Raw genomic sequence first — 15,697 nt, 5'->3', positions numbered from 1 at the left:
AGCATATAATTTGCATGCTTGGGCCGACCAGCTGGGGCTAAGGGGACCAGATTCTACTGTCTTAAATGTTTTTCTCATCTATTGTAGCATACCCGGATTTTTTTTTTTTTTTTTTTTTTTTTCAGAACTTGAGAGAACTTGTCCACATATAATTGAGTCCCTTCTTTTAGTTTTTCTTCCTCAAGATCTGGCCTTATTTTTGTTTGTTCTTTTATTTGTTGGAGGTAATCATGTGTTAGTTCTGTAATTGCTTCTTTATATAAAAAAAAACTGGGCTGGGTTTTTCAGGCCCATTGTTTCTTAACTTAGGAGAGGAGACTAGGATGCCTTCATACTTTAGGAATCTGGCATCCGTTATCTATTTGTCGGCCTTCTGTTGCAAAACTCCATGAATGTTATAGGGAGATAAGGTTTTTAGCTCACTTCTAAAGGTTATCTTCCCAGCTTCCTCTACCAGGAGAGCAGTGGCTACTATCGCCTGTAAGCTTGGTTTGTTTTTTTTTTTTTTTTGTTGGTTTTTTTTTTTTTTAAAGCCTTTCTATTTCTGGTTTCAGTCCTTGCCTCCCCTCCTTAGATATAGGATATTGTCTAATTCTGACAGGTATCTCCGGGTTCCTAATAGTTACTTCAAAGGGTTTAATACTTAATTTTCCTATACTATCAGGGGTGTACCAAACTTCTGGATTAATCTTTTTCTCATCTTCAGCCTGGAGAGGACACAATTTTACTGTCAGTTCTCCCTTATTAATCTCTATCCCTGTTTCTAATTAAATCATTAAATCCCTTCCCAGTAAATTATAATCTGCTTCTGGTACTAATAAAAACGACCCAATTCTTAATTTGGAGTTACTTTTTAAGAGCACATCCTTGATGATAGGTACTCCAAAGGGTTCCCCTTTGGCTCCAATCACCTGTATTATTTCAGATGAAATCTTACACCCTTGGGGAAGGGTCTGGACAGTCGATCTTTCCGTCCCTGAGTCCACAAGGAACTCATATTCTTGCTGCTGGGGACTTTTTTTTTTTTTTTTTTTTTTTTAAATTTTACCAGGGGCTTTGTTCTTTCTCTTGTCCCCAGCAGATAGAGCCCCTGACACCCGTAATCTTCCTTAAACTGCTCTTCATCAGCCATCCTTTGTCAGCATTCCTGCTTCATATGTTCCTTTTCCCCACAATAAAAGCAAACAATTCTATCTCCTCCACCTTGTCTTCCTTCATGCACCTGTCAACCAGCTCCCCTCAAACCTCCTGGGTGACCACCACCCCTTCTCTGGGGAGATTGCCTCTGTCCTTCCCTTACAGCTGCTAACATAATCTTAGACTGCTTCTTGTAGTTCTCATCCTCCCTCCTAACATAAACCTTCTGGGCCTCCCACAGTAACTCATCCAGCCCCCTTGCTTGCCACCCTTCTAACTTTTCCAACTTCTTTCGAATATCCACCCACGAATTTACCACAAAATGAACTTTCAACAATGTGTCTCCTTCAGGAGTGTTAGGGTCCACCCCTGAATATAACTGAAAGGCTTTTCTCAGCCTCTCCAACCACTCAGTTGGATCTTCATCCTTCTTTTGTTGTTCCTTGAATGCCTTTTGTACATTCTGTCCACGAGGGACAGCCTTCCTTATTCCCTGTATTATTATATTTCGCAAATCGCCCATATGGGTACGGTGTAACGTGTCTTGATTATTCCACTGGGGATTATGTAGGGGCCATTTAATATCTGCTAATGGTCCCTGTTGATGTTCATCATCCCAGATTCTCATGCCCATTTCTCTAATCATTCTTCTTTCTTCTGCAGAAAACAAAATCCCTAACATGGATTGCATCTCCTCCCAAGTATAAATATTAGGTCTCAAAAATTGATCCAACTGCTCTGCCACCCCTAAAGGATCTTCTAACAAATGTCCCATTTCCTTTTTAGATTCCCTAACATCCCCTGAGTTTAATGGGATGGATATGTACCCTATTCCCAGAATCTGAGCAGGCTGTCCTGGTTGCGCAGCATTCGGGTTAGGCACTATTCCCATTCCATGCTCTCTAAGGGGAAATATTCCCAATTCTTGTTTTCCCTTTTGTTGGGTCTGGCTTCGAGTTACTCGCCGAGAACCCTCAGGGATATTTTCCTCCAACCTTTCACCTGCTGGTCCCTCATCCTCCGATAATTCTTGGGTGGGTGCCGAGTGACCCGGGTGGTCGATTAGCAAAGGTTCCGGGAGGGGGGGGTATAAAAGTTGTGGCGGTGGAGGTGGCAATGGAAGAGGTGGGGGTGGTGGCGGTATGTATGGAGGGGGAATGCCTGGAGGTAATTCAATTTCTTTTGACCTCTTTTTCTTCCTCTCGGTATTGAGAGCAAATAATTTTGCCCTTGTCTCTCCTCTTATCCAGAGGGCTGCATATTCACTTTCTTCTAGATTAAAGGGTTCTTTTGAATTAACGTAGACATTTAAGGCCTGACAGATCCAATCCTCAGAAGACCCAAATACTGGCCAATATAACTGATTCCCTCTTATTTGTTTTTCCCCCCAAACTTCCATGCAGTAATGAGCCATTTTTACTTTATCTTTTCCCTTCCTAGAAGGAAAGGCATTCCAATATTTAATCATTAAGCCTAATGGACTATCCTCTGAAATATGGGGAAGTTTTACAGGGATTCCCCCACCCATGGGTTCAGCAGGCTTGCTTTTCCTCTGACCCATCTTCTGGAGTGCCTTCTAACACACACACTTGCTTCCCTCAATTCGTGGCCCAGTCCGTCGCCAGATATGGGAACCGCACTACTATGAGGTCCGCACTTGCTTGGGGAGTCCGAGCTGCCGGCTCCCCTCTCATACACCACACTCGTCACACTCCAGGATCCCCACCCCCGACCAGGCGGTCCCGTTCTCCCAGAACAGGCCTCCTCCGGACACCCGGTCCTTCGGAAAATACTTACACCATCCGGTGTCTTCGCCTGGGGCTTCATGCACAAAGATTAAGGGGGTAGCCGGCAGTTCCTTGCTTGCTATCGGATTTTAGGTTCGTCAGTCGGAGTCCGGGAAGGAGTGTCCCCGTAAGGCCACTGTTAAAGCAAAGGCAGTGGGGTGCCTCCTCAGCAAGGCCTCCTCTCTGGGTGTTCCGATCTGAGTCACGGCACCAAATTTGTTATAAGTTGAGGCGAATAATTTGATTCAGCCTTTTAAGATCAATTAATAATTTTATTAATTACAGCAAGCGATAGCAAGCAAAACAGCGCTGGGTTCAGCTGGGAGCCTGGCTCCGCCAAAAGCTGACACCCTTTCCTTCTCCTCAGTCCTTTTTTATCCTGCATAAGTGGGGGTGATGGGTCTCGTTCCACTGTGGTTATCAGTTCCAGCACAATGGGTTTCACAAGTGGGGGTGGTGTGTCTCCTTCTACTGCGGTTATCAGTTTTCAGCAACAATGGGTTTCCACTGCTGTTATCAGTTCCAGCCAGTCCTGCAAAATCTTTCACAATCTTTGTTTGTGGTTACCAGTCAAGCCTTCAAATTCCATGTCCCGACTTCCCCCCCTTTTATCCTAATTTCATACTTTTGATGAACAAACAAGTCAATGCAGTTCCTCACAGGGACAGGGACCGGGCCCCCCTCGTGCACCGACCCCCCCAAGCACTGGGCCTGGATTCCCCTTTGTGTCCCCCACCCATGACGGAGGTTCCATCCCCTCCCCTTTGACCCCCCAGAGCTGCGGGACCCCCAGGAACAGTGCTGGGACTGGGGGGGACCCCAAGCGCTGGGGAGGCACGGGAGGGTTCAGCAGCACCAGGGGAGTCCCTTAGGGTTTGGTCCTTCCCCCACCCCTCGCCGTTATCTCCCAGGAACCCCTGTTATCATCAGGGCCCCCCCAGTTTACTGGGACCCCCTCCATTCACTGTTTCCCCCCTTCACCGACCCCCCCAGCCATGAGCCCCCCGCAGTGCGCCAGGACCCCCCACTCACCTCCCATCCCCCATCCATGGGAACCCACCCAAATCACAGCAGCACAAGGAGAAGAAGCCAAAACCTTCCCCACACCCAACAGGGATCACCAGGACCATGGATCAGCAGGGCTCTGCCCAACGGGGGTCACTGGGGATCATCCAGCCCTGATCCTGCCATGGGGGATGGAGCTGCAGCAGCGCACCAAGCTCTCCCCTCACTCCAAGCTCTTCCCTCACTCCAAGCTCTCCCCTCACTCCAAGCTCTTCCCTCACTCGGGTCATGCACAGGGCTTCCCTTAGTGGTGCCTCCGTTGGTGTTTGGTCAAGTTTGAGCTCATGGAGAAGCTCTTCCCACACTCGTAGGGCCTCTCCCCAGTGTGGATACGCTGGTGTGTTCTCAGGGCAGAGCTCCACCCAAAGCTCTTCCCACATTCCAAGCACTCATAGGGCCGTTCCCCGGTGTGGATGACATGGTGCTGGATCAGGCCAGACCTGCCTGTGAAGCTCTTCCCACATTTCCCACACTCGTAGGGCCTCTCCCCAGTGTGGATGCGCCGGTGCACAGTGAGATTGGAGTTGCGGTTGAAGCCCTTCCCACAGTCGGGGCAGCGGAAGGGCCTCTCCTCTGTGTGAATCCGCTCATGTAGGAGGAGATGGGTGCTGGTCTGAAACCTTTTCCCACACTGGGGACACTCGTAGGGCCTCTCCCCAGTGTGGATGCGCTGGTGTCGGATCAGGTGTGAGCTCCACCCAAAGCTCTTCCCACATTCCAAGCACTCATAGGACTGTTCCCTACTGTGGATCACCTGGTGCTCAATCAGGCCAGACCTCTCTTTGAAGCTCTTCCCACACTCGTAGGGCCTCTCTCCGGTGTGGATGCGCCGGTGCACGGTGAGGCTGGAGTTGTGCTTGAAGCCCTTCCCGCAGTCGGGGCAGTGGAAGGGCCTCTCCTCTGTGTGAATCCGCTCATGAAGGAGGAGATGGGAGCTGGTCTGAAACCTCTTCCCACACTGGGGACACTTGTAGGGCCTCTCCCCAGTGTGGATGCGCTGGTGTGCTTTCAGTTGGGATCTCCACCCAAAGCTCTTCCCACATTCCAAGCACTCATAGGGCCGTTCCCCAGTGTGGATCACCTGGTGTTCGAACAGGCTAGACCTCTGTATGAAGCTCTTCCCACATTTCCCACACTCGTAGGGCCTCTCTCCGGTGTGGATGTGCCGGTGCCTGATGAGGTGGGAGTTGTCCTTGAAGCCCTTCCCGCAGTCGGGGCAGAGGAAGGGCCTCTCCTCTGTGTGACTCCGCTTGTGTCTGAGGAGATGGGAGCTGGTCTGAAACCTCTTCCCACACTCCCCACACTCATAGGGCCTCTCCCCAGTGTGGATCCTCTGGTGCTCGATCAGGTTGGAGCTCCAGCTGAAACCCTTCCCACATTCCAAGCACTTGTGGGGCTTCTCCCTGCCATGAGGCTTCTCCACCAGCTCTGAGCTCTGGCTGGATCTGTGCCCGCCTTCCTGGCTCAGGGGGCTCTTTCCTCCCCGCAGCTCCCTGGGCTGGGTTTGCAGCTCCTCCTCCTGCAGCATCTCCGGGGCTTTTCCTCCTCCTCCATCCAGCCACACCCTGGAAATGACAAATCCTGGTTAGAGGGAAAAACAAGAGAAGAGCTGCTTGGACTGGAGGTTCCGCATTGCCCAAGTCCATCCCTGGAAGTCATTGGGAATCTTGTGTCTGTAAGAACCTCCAAAACACCAAGATTCAGCCCAAAAGTCCCACAAACTTCAAGACACAAATCAAAAACTCCCTGAACATCACAAGTCAGCAAAAACCTCCTCCAAAAGATAAAGATTCAGTTCCCACATAAAACCAAAGCACCAACATTTAGCCCAATAAAGCTCAGAAACACCAAGATTCACCCGGTGAAAATCGTGGATCCCCCTCCACAGTCACCTGCTGCATGTGGGGGGAGCAGCACTCCTGGGGCTGGGGGGAAGCTGCAGACACAGGGAGGGGGTGGAACCTTCTGCTGCTTCCTCTTTCTGCTCCTCCTCCTCCTGAGTCTCTCCTCTTCCTCACACTCCTCTTCCTCCTCCTATTCCTCCTTCTCCTGCACAATCCCATCTTCTCCTGCCACATCCATCGTTTGACCATTCTGTTCCTCAATCCTGCTTCTCCTTCCCTTCTCCTTCTGCCCCCAGGCCCAGCACCCACTGCCGGCTCCCTCTTCCCCCCACACCCACAGCATCCCAGCGCAGGGGCAGGGATGGAGCTGGGGCAGGTCGGGCTGGGGCAGCGCTGGGCTCTCGGCCGCTCCCGCCCGCACTCGGTCCCCACTGCAGCCGCTCCCGCCAGGACAGCGCGGGGGGGCCCGGCCTTGGCGCTGCCCCACTCCCACCTCCCCAAATTCCCCTCGCGGGGCCATGGGGCCGAGGGGGGGCGCAGGTGGGGTCCAGGTGGGGAATGCTGAGATTATTTTAAGAGTGGGTCCCCAAGAAGAAGAATTGGAATTTGTGGTAGACACAGGGGCAGAATGAACCTTTCTGTTAAATATTCCAAAAGGTTATAGTGTAAGCAAAGATACCGTAATAGTAACAGGAGGAAAAGGAGAGAGTTTCACAGTACCCGTTATTAAAAATGTGGTAATAGAGGGAGAAACTAAATTTTGGATGAGGGATGTTTTCTTGGTCCCAGGGGCAGGTAGCAATTTATTGGGACAAGATTTACAGGTGAAATTAGGAATAGGGGTTGTTCCAGAAGATGGGAAGATGACAGCTAGACTTTTAAAACTAGGCCAGGAGGATGGAAGAAGAATTAACAAGGAAGTTTGGGCTGGGGAGGGAAATAGGGGAAGATTAAATATTGACCCCATAAAGATTACAACTGAGGAAAAAAAAATTGTCCCATACATGTACGGCAGTATCCTGTATCTTTAGAAGGACAGGAATGTTTAAAGCCAGTAATAGAAGGACTAACAAAGGATGGGACATTAGAACCTTGTATGTCTCCCCATAATACCCCAATACTCCCAGTAAAGAAGCCTGACGGGAGCTATAGACTGGTACAAGCCTTAAGGGAGGTTAACAAAGGAACTCAGACCCGCTATCCAGTGGTACCAAATCCTTATACTCTTTTCAGTAAAGTTCCTCCCCAGCATCAGTGGTTTAGTGTAGTGGACCTTAAAGATGCCTTTTGGGCTTGCCCATTAGCCCAGGAGAGCAAGTTATCTTTGCTTTTGAATGGAAGGACCCACTAACTGGAGAAAACAGCAATTAAGATGGACAAAACTACCACAGGGGCTTACAGAATCCCCAAACTTATTTGGACAAGCTTTAGAAACAATACTACAAACTTTCCCCACTCCCCCTGGAATACAAATTATCCAATATGTGGGTAATCTTTTACTTTCTGGGGAAGCTGAAGCTGAAGTTAGAGAGGCTACTATAAAGCTTTTGAATTTTCTTGGGGAAAAAGGATTAAGGGTATCAAAAGGGAAGCTGCAAATTGTAGAATCAGAGGTAAAATATCTTGGACACTTGCTTAGAAAGGGTAGTTGGAAGCTCAACCCAGAATGAAACACAGGGATTCTATCCCTTCCCCCTCCCTCTTCAAAGGGGGAAATCAGAAAGATACTCAGATTATTGGGATATTATAGATTGTGGATTGAAGGATATACACAGGCAATAAAATTTTTGAATAAAAAAAATTGACAGAGGGAGATGATATAAAATGGATCAAAAAGGATAATGAAAAATTAAGAAAAAAGAAGTTAAAACTAGCCCCAATATCAACTTTAAGCTTACCTTCACTAGCAAACCCTTTCATTTGTATGTAAGTGAAAAACAAGGGGTAGCTCATAGGGTTTTGTTTCAAGAGTGGGGAGGAGTAAAGAGACCTGTGGCTTATTTATCAAAGATGTGGGATCCAGTAAATCAAGGCTGGCCAGTGTGTATTCAAGCTATAGCAGCTACTGCAATCCTAGTAGAGGAAAGTCATAAACTGACTTTTGGAGGTAAATTAATTGTGTGCACACCTCATGCAGTACTAAATTTCTTCCAATTTGCATTGTGATTTTTATCTTGAAATACATAACTTACTGTACTCTAACATTGAAAAACTAGTTTACAGCTGTGACATAGCAAAACCTGCTATTAATTTGAGTCAATGCAGGCTGTTCAATCAAGTGTTCTCAGTGTGTAAAGTTAAACTAAAGGTAACACCAGCTGCTTGGTAGGTCAATGAGAAACATTTTTCCTTCCAACCAGTCCTTTTTCATGTACCCAAATGTGTTTTGCTTTCTTAGTTTGTTTTGTTTGTTTGTTAGTTTTTCTTGAAGTGCTAACTACTTGCAGTGTATCTAGAACAGCAATTCAAGTTGTGCATACCAAACACTTGTAACAAAATAGGGCTCATTTTTTCCCAGAATGGGAGGTGGCTACATACAGAAAAGGAAAACTACAAAGCTAGATGAAGTAAAAGTTTCAGTATCTTCTAATGTAAACTTTTAATTTTTTACTTCCAGCATCACAGTGGGTTTGTGACACACACATGAAAAAGATGGTGAGGGAGATCTCTGTTTACTACAGTTTCCTATTTCTTTGATGAGTTAGAGAGCTATGAAGCAATTGTGATTCCTTGTGTGGATTACCCAGGCCTGCAGGGAGGGCTTGGCCATGGTTCCCTCTGTGCTGCAGGCAGCCCTGCAGCGTGGCAGCAGTGGCTTGCCTCTGGTGAGTTTGCAGGCAGGGTGCTCCAGCACTGCAGTGCCCAGGGGCAGTTTCCTATTTTGACACCAAAGCTTAAATTCAAGAGTGCCTCTTCCCATCCAGTTATTGTTTGTACCGTAAGAACCTCTTCAGAGAGTGTCTCCTGGCAGTCAAAAAGAGAGTATTGCAGAGATAAATTCCTTACTTGCTGTCTCCCCCACTGTATCCACATTTTGTCTATTCCCTCTTCAAATTATAGATTTGTAAAACTCATGCTCTGTGTCCTCAGATGCCCTTCCCAAATCAAACCTTGGCTTCTTTGCAAATTATATTGCATGAACAAGGATTGCCTTAAATTTTTTAGTGCAGGCAAGGTCACTTTGGAAGTAAGTTGTGGTTTACCTTGTTCCTACAACCCTTTCAAGCTTGTGAATGGAAAATTGTGACAGCAAAATAAGTCTTTAGTTTTAGCACTGTCAGCTGTGGGTAGCTGGTAGCCCTTGGTGGAGGGTGCCGTGAATTACAGGCCTGCAGAACACACATAACAAAAGTAATTAAATTTGTAAGGAAGTTGAAAATGGGGGGAGAGGTGATTGGCAGACTCACCTCTCCAGGATGTAGGACTAATGTTAGAAAGTGGACTGATATTGGAATGTGGATGTTGAAATGTGAAGAGAGAAAAAGAGAGCGAAAGAGAGAGAAAGGGAGCGGGAAAGAGGGAGAGCGAAATACACCCCAAAGTCCCCATACCGCAGCTATTTGTAAGTTCTCCCCCATTCCTGCTAGACAGAGTGACAACAAGGGGAGGGGGAGTGACAAGGACAGAGTCAAAACCAAAGCTGTGAAAAACAGGGAGAGTGGGACTGCCAATAGAGATAAGATCAAAGCAGAGATAGCTGACTCTCACAAAGTGGTTTATTTTTTTAAACAAGACTTCTTTTCTTTCCTTCTGATTTTTGTTGTTAAGAAGAGAAGGCTTTTGTTCTGAAGAATGGGTCTGTAAGACTAAAACAGATGTTGCCTAAAAAGCAAAAAACCAAGAGATGTGATACATCTTGTGTTAAATTTGGGCTAGTCTTTTTTTATTTAACTAATTATAGCTCACAGGAAGAAGAATTGGCCTCTGCAGCAATTAGCACAGCTGGATACAAGAAGAAGAAGAAGCAGCTATAGAAAAAGTTTGTAGTTAAACCCAGAAAGTTTTGAAAAAAAAATAATGGTAAAAGTTAATGCAGTATTGTTTTTCTTTTAACACTGTGTTATTGAGAAATCCTTTCCAGGTACTACTAAAGTAGCAATCCCAACCATGGAAAAGAGGGCGAATTCATGCCAGCAAAATAAAAGAATTTGTGAAGAAACGTGAGGAATGGACTATCACATCAAAACCAGGTGATACCAAACTGACTTTCAACCAGGACTGGGTGGTAATGGTTTGGGAAGACCCAAACGATCCAAGGCAGGTACAAAGAATAACACCTAACTGAGAAATAAGGCAAAGCTTGCATCACTGGTTCTAAGCCCTGCCTGAATAAGCCCTGAGACGCCTCCGACACCTCCTTGGCAGAGGAACACTGCCACTTCAAACAGGAGGATCGGGAGTGTTTGAGTCAAAGAGTTCTGATAGTCTGGCCTTAGCCTGTGACTTGTACAGGCAAGAAGGGAAATTGCCATTAATACTATGCTGTATACTTTATTTGATTCATCCCCATATTGGACATGGCAGCTGGGTTATAAATGAATGGTTAAATTATGAGAATAATTGGCATTGTAGCTCACAAAATCTATGTTCTCGTGGCAAGAAGTATTGAGTACTGAATCAATCCCCTATACAGAAAGACCTCAAAAATTGAAGTAATAAATTGGTTTTGTAGATGGGAATTATTAGTGCCTGTGGACTGAGAGATACCTGAGGAATGGTGGAAAACCACAGATAAAAGGTGTCAAAAACAATTTGCCTGGAAATGAGTAAAAAAGGAGTGACAAGGGAAACAGAGGGCAAGCCTGGATTGAGCACTGTACTCAGCAGCGAGAAGATCACACGTACCTGCTGTGGGCAGCAGCCCCACAGGCAGGGGAGGTGGGGGTATAAGCCATGCCAGACCTCTGTCATTCCTGTTTCTGTCTCTCATTTGTTGTCTTTTCCCTTCTGAGATAGCAGCAAGATCGTGTCACAAATGCTACAGAAAGTATCACATGGAAAGAAACCAAAGTTCCTTTTTGTTACACACACCCATGTCAACAGGCACTGTTATAACCCATCCAATTTAAGTACCTTCAGGAAAAAGGGGGAAAATTATCACATACAAAGAACTTAGGAAAAAGTAGTAATACTTGGGGCATGGAATGTCCAAAAGGAGAGAGGTGAATTTGTTTTACATTTGATCTTAGAAATATAGTCCAAGATTCGGTAAAGAGACAATTAGTAAAAAAAAGGTAAAACAAGCACAGCAGTCCAGCTCTGTATTAACCCCAAATTATATCCTGAATCGTATTAAAGGACTCCGAGCAGTTATAGACAAGATAATAAACAAAGCTGCTCAGGCATTGGAATAAATATTGAGTAAGCAAAGTCAAACATCACCTGCAGTGCATTAAAATAGGTTGGCTTTACGCTATTTATTGGCTAAAGAATGGGGTGTACAGATTGTTGAAAATAGATGGCAATGAGGATGTCATCCTGGAAAAAACAAAGGATATCAGAAAAAAATTATGACCTAGGTATCAGTCCAAAAATGGGAAAATAATGTTAAAAAGTAGCAGGTGGGGTAATGTATTGAGAATGGGATGGTGGAAGAAATTAGGATTCTTCCTTTTATGTGTTACAAGTGTTTTGTTATTTCTTCTTTGTTTAATCCCATGTTTTATTTGATTACCAACAGAGTCCAAAGAATGCAAGAGGACAGGAAATATTCTTTATAAATCATTTGGCTTGAGCAGTAAGAGGTGGGATTGTGAAAAATGCATATTTATGATTGGCTTTTCGCAAATGTTACAATGAATATTATATGAGTCACGTTATAAAGTTATGCTGTATTAATTCCCTTAGGTATTGTGTTAAGTGTAGTTTTAGGTTACAACATTATGTTAAAATAGAGATTATGTATGTGGGGGGAGTTTTCTTTTAGGAATGAGATACTCACTTCGAAGAACACCTAAATCTTCCAAAGGAGAGGAATTTATGGCTTCTTATCAGAAGAAGCTAATTTCTTCAGGCCTTGCTCAGACTTGAAGACGCCAGGGGATTAAAGGAAACAGTTGACATACAACAGAGTTTCTTGTTTAGAACAGAATGTATGCATAACCATGAAGGATGTATGAATATGCAACAAGTGTCTTGGTTTAAGGGTGATTCCTTTGTTCACAAGTCAAGCTTTTCTTGACTTAGGGTCCAAGAGCATCTGGACGTCCGTAATTCTTTGCTTTTTTTGTCTTCTAATTGTCCTAACTCTAATTGTATTATTATTTTTATAACCATTTTATTATTATTAAACTTTTAAAATTTTAAAAACCAAGTGATAAGAGTTTTTCAAAATTTTCAAAACTAGATGAGATTTAAAGGTGACCCTTTAACTCATAAACAATAAATAGATCATTTGAAGGAAAAAAAAAAGCAGCAGGTGTGGGGGGGGGGCACAACTGAGGCTGCTGAAGGCTGCTGTGGAAGAGAAGCTGCATTCCAGGCACCCAGGAGGAGCTTCAGAAATGCAAATTAACACTGCTGGGGCAAACTGGGGACAATGTACCTGGCTCTTCTTGCCTGGGGCAGGAATTGGCTGATTCCCTCTGCCCCTCACCCCAAGCTCTGCCTGCTTGCACAGATGGAATCTGCACAGCTGAAGGCAGAGCCCATGCTGAGGATCTCTGACTCTGCAACAGAAATGGCTGAAGCTGCAAAGGGAAACAGCAAATGGAGAATGTTGGGAAAACTTCACTAAAATAAGGGGGGGATCATCCCTCTGCCCACTCCAACATCTGCTGTCCCTGTCTGTGCTGTACAGGGTGTATCAGAGCACTGGGGGTTTTGCTAGAACAAGTTCAGGGAAATCAGTTGGAATTCAAGTATATGATGAAGGAGTAAGAAAAAAAAAATGGTCAATTGATGCAGCCCCAGCTTGAGGGAGCGCCCAAACATGGGGAAAAGATGAACGGCCACCAGAACAAATCCTACAACACCATGGACCAGCCCCTGGGAACCAAAATGATTTTGTGAAAAATGCATGTTATATGGCTCTGTGCAGATAGTTACTACATGTATTATGTTATAATGATAACTTGTGCTGTATGAACATCTTAATAGTATGGTAAAAGTAGCTTTGTAGATAAAATTAAGCTTTAGTAGTTAAAAGAGAAAATATGCATGTGTGTGTGTGTGTGTGTGTGGGGGGGGGGTTAAGGAATGAGAACACCTAAATTCCCTCTAGGAACACCTAAATTCTCCAGACAAGAGGAATTTATGGTTTTCTTACTAGAAGAAGTTAATTTCTTCAGGCCATGCTCAGACTGGAGGATGCCGTGGGGATTAAAAAAAATAGCTGACATACAACAGACAGAGTTTCTTGTTTTAAATAAAATGTATGCATAACCATGAAGGATATAAGAATATGCAACAGTGTATTTTTTTAGGGGTGATTCCTTTATTCACAAGGTATTCTTGTTGTGGCTTAAGCGCCCAAGAGAGCACCTAGACATCTGTAAGTCTTTGCTTTTTAATGTCTTGCAATTGTCCTAACCCTAAATTTTTATTAGCCTAATTCTATTTCTACTTCTATAACCATTTTACTAGTATTAAACTTCTAACATTTTAAAAGCCAAGTGATTGGCGTTTCTCACAAATTCATATCAGGAGACAGAGAACCCATTTTTCATTTGAATGGCATAATTTGATTACAAGCTGTCCTCGGAATAAGAACCAACCAGACAGCTCCAGCTCCTGACCTTCCTGCCGACCAAGCCACTGAAATGAGGAACACAACATTTCAGCAGGAGATGGGATCAGATTATCTGTGAACAGAAAAAGGAGGAGTTTGTGGAAAACTAAATGGCTCAAACTGCTGTTGGCAAAGAGATGACAAGGGAAAAGTGCTGAAAAAGATAAGAAAGGAAATAGGAGAGCAGTTTATGTATTGGTCCAAACATGGAAAGGATGGGAATGGGACACGCTTTCCTGGCTCCCCAGCACACCAGGGGTTAAAGGAATGCTGCTTCTCCTCTTCTGTGCTGCAGCAACTCTCATCTTTTTACCATGCTCCACACCTTGGCAGTGCAGCTCATCCAGCAGCTGAGCCAGGGCATGCAGGTGGCAGCCAGGCCTCCTGATCCACAAACGGCTACAAAAGGACAGGGAATGAGGGCACCGAGAATAATCCCAAAACCAAAGAGGACCCGGGAAGAACAAAACAGAGTCAAGGAGTGAATCTGCCTGGAGATAGGGCCAGGGAGTTGTAGAGAAGGGGAGAAACCATCAGGTCCAATAAATGTTACAAATTGACCCAGAGAGCTGCTCAAAGTCCCGCCACATTCCCGAACTTCGAGGAGAAGAACAAAGACTTTGCAGAGCCATGAATATCGGCTGTTCTACAAAAGGAGGGTGCACATTAACGAGGACAGGCAGCAGGCGCATCGGGAAGTCGGAACCTTCCAAGGAACTCAGGCGGTGGGCAAAGGCAGAGGGAGATGCGGCCGGGAAAATGAGGATAAAAAGGAGGCTGCGGACTACAGCCACGGCAGAGAGCGCACGGCAAATGCCCCACGGCCTCTGCCCCTGCTCGGCAATAAAGTCACTTTGACAGGACTCCTCGCTCTCCGCCGGGCACACGAACCTCCGGCGACGGGAATTTCCCCGCCCGCTCCCGGCCGCGGGGCAGCCCCTCTGTCCTACCCACAGCAGCCGGGCCGAGCCAGCGCTGCTCCGGCAGCGGCTCCTGCCCGGCCCCGGCGGGAAGGAGACCGCGGGCAGCCGCTCCCGCAGCGCCCTCGGCCCGGGGCCGGCACGGGCCGGACACGGCACCGGCGAGCCGCCGGAGCCCCCTGCCGCCCCCTCCGCCCGCAGCCGGCCCCGAGCCCCCGCAGAGCCCAGCGCGGCTCCCACCTGCGCCGGGGCCGCCTCCGAGCTCCGCCGCCGCCGCCTCACCGCGCTCCGGCCGCTGCCGCCGCTGCCGGGCCCGCACAGCCGCTCGGCCAATGGCGGCGCTGCGCGGCCACGGCCGCCCTCAGCCCGCCGCCGGGGCCGCGCCGCGCCCCGCTCCCACCAATCAGCGCGCCGCAACCGCGACTGACGGCACCGGCGGCCAATGGCAGCGAGCTCGGGGCGGGCTCTGCGCACGGCCCCGCCTCGCCCCGCGCTCTCGGCGCCCCCGGGCTGCGTGAGGGGAAAGCCGGAGATGAGGAACAGCCCCGGCACGGGCCCGGGCCGAGCCGGGATTGAGCTGCCCACACAAACAAACTTCTCCGCGCCTCCCGCCACGGCTTTCCCGGCCCTGCGCCTCCCGTGCCTCCGCCTCTGCGGGAAGCCCAGGAGCCTCACTTCTCCTGCCCCTCGTTAGCGCATCAGAGCTTCGCTTTGATTTCCCCCGAAAAGGGAAACCTGCCCAATGCCCTGTGGGTGGGTGGGGGAAGAGAGAGATTTCTGTCAGAAAACTCCAAAGACTCGGAGCAGGAGAAGGAGAAGTCAGTGCAGAGCCTTAAATGCAGCTTTCCCCACGCCTCCCTGCTCCCAGCTGCACCTCCTCCCCCGGCAGGGCAGGAGACAGGGAATGGGGCCATGCTCAGCTCATCCCCCGGGGCTTCTCCCTCTGCTCAGGGACAGGAGTCGTTCCCTGCTGCACCCTGCGCTCTCTCCCGGGCGAGACTTCTCCAGGAACTTCTCGGAGCGGAGTCCATCCCCTGGGCACAGCCCCCTCCGAGTGCTGCAGCGTGGGTCACTGTGCCACGGGCTCAGTCCTGCCAGGACAGGCTGCTCCAGCGGGGCCCCTCTGCCCGCGGGCTCACAGCTCCTCTCAGGCATCGCCGAGCTCCAGCCCGGCTCCTCCAGGGGCTGCAGGGGATCTCTGCATCCCCATGGACC

At 47.7% G+C, this 15,697-nt stretch overlaps 1 protein-coding gene and 1 pseudogene across 2 annotated transcripts in view; both read right to left on the bottom strand.

Moving 5' to 3' along the window:
• The window catches only part of LOC144248810 (uncharacterized), a 288,957-nt gene that overhangs the window by 69,765 nt on the left and 203,495 nt on the right, over positions 1–15,697 (bottom strand). The window contains exons 5-6 of the mRNA XM_085565014.1: positions 4,937–5,392; positions 4,304–4,693 (exon numbers count right to left, since the gene is read on the bottom strand). Coding sequence (XP_085421140.1) covers positions 4,304–4,693; positions 4,937–5,392 — 846 coding nt within the window. The remainder of the gene's footprint in view (positions 1–4,303; positions 4,694–4,936; positions 5,393–15,697) is intronic.
• LOC146764348 (uncharacterized) lies at positions 502–14,798 on the bottom strand (annotated as a pseudogene). Its single transcript, XR_014950915.1, has 2 exons — positions 14,723–14,798; positions 502–3,060 (listed from the first exon to the last, which is right to left on the bottom strand). The product of XR_014950915.1 is annotated as an uncharacterized LOC146764348 (transcript).

The sequence above is a fragment of the Lonchura striata genome, chromosome 35 (assembly GCF_050655825.1).
Source record: "Lonchura striata isolate lonStrDom1 chromosome 35, ASM5065582v1, whole genome shotgun sequence".
Classification (NCBI taxonomy): Eukaryota; Metazoa; Chordata; class Aves; order Passeriformes; family Estrildidae; genus Lonchura; species Lonchura striata.
This window is presented reverse-complemented; position numbering and strand designations above follow the sequence as displayed.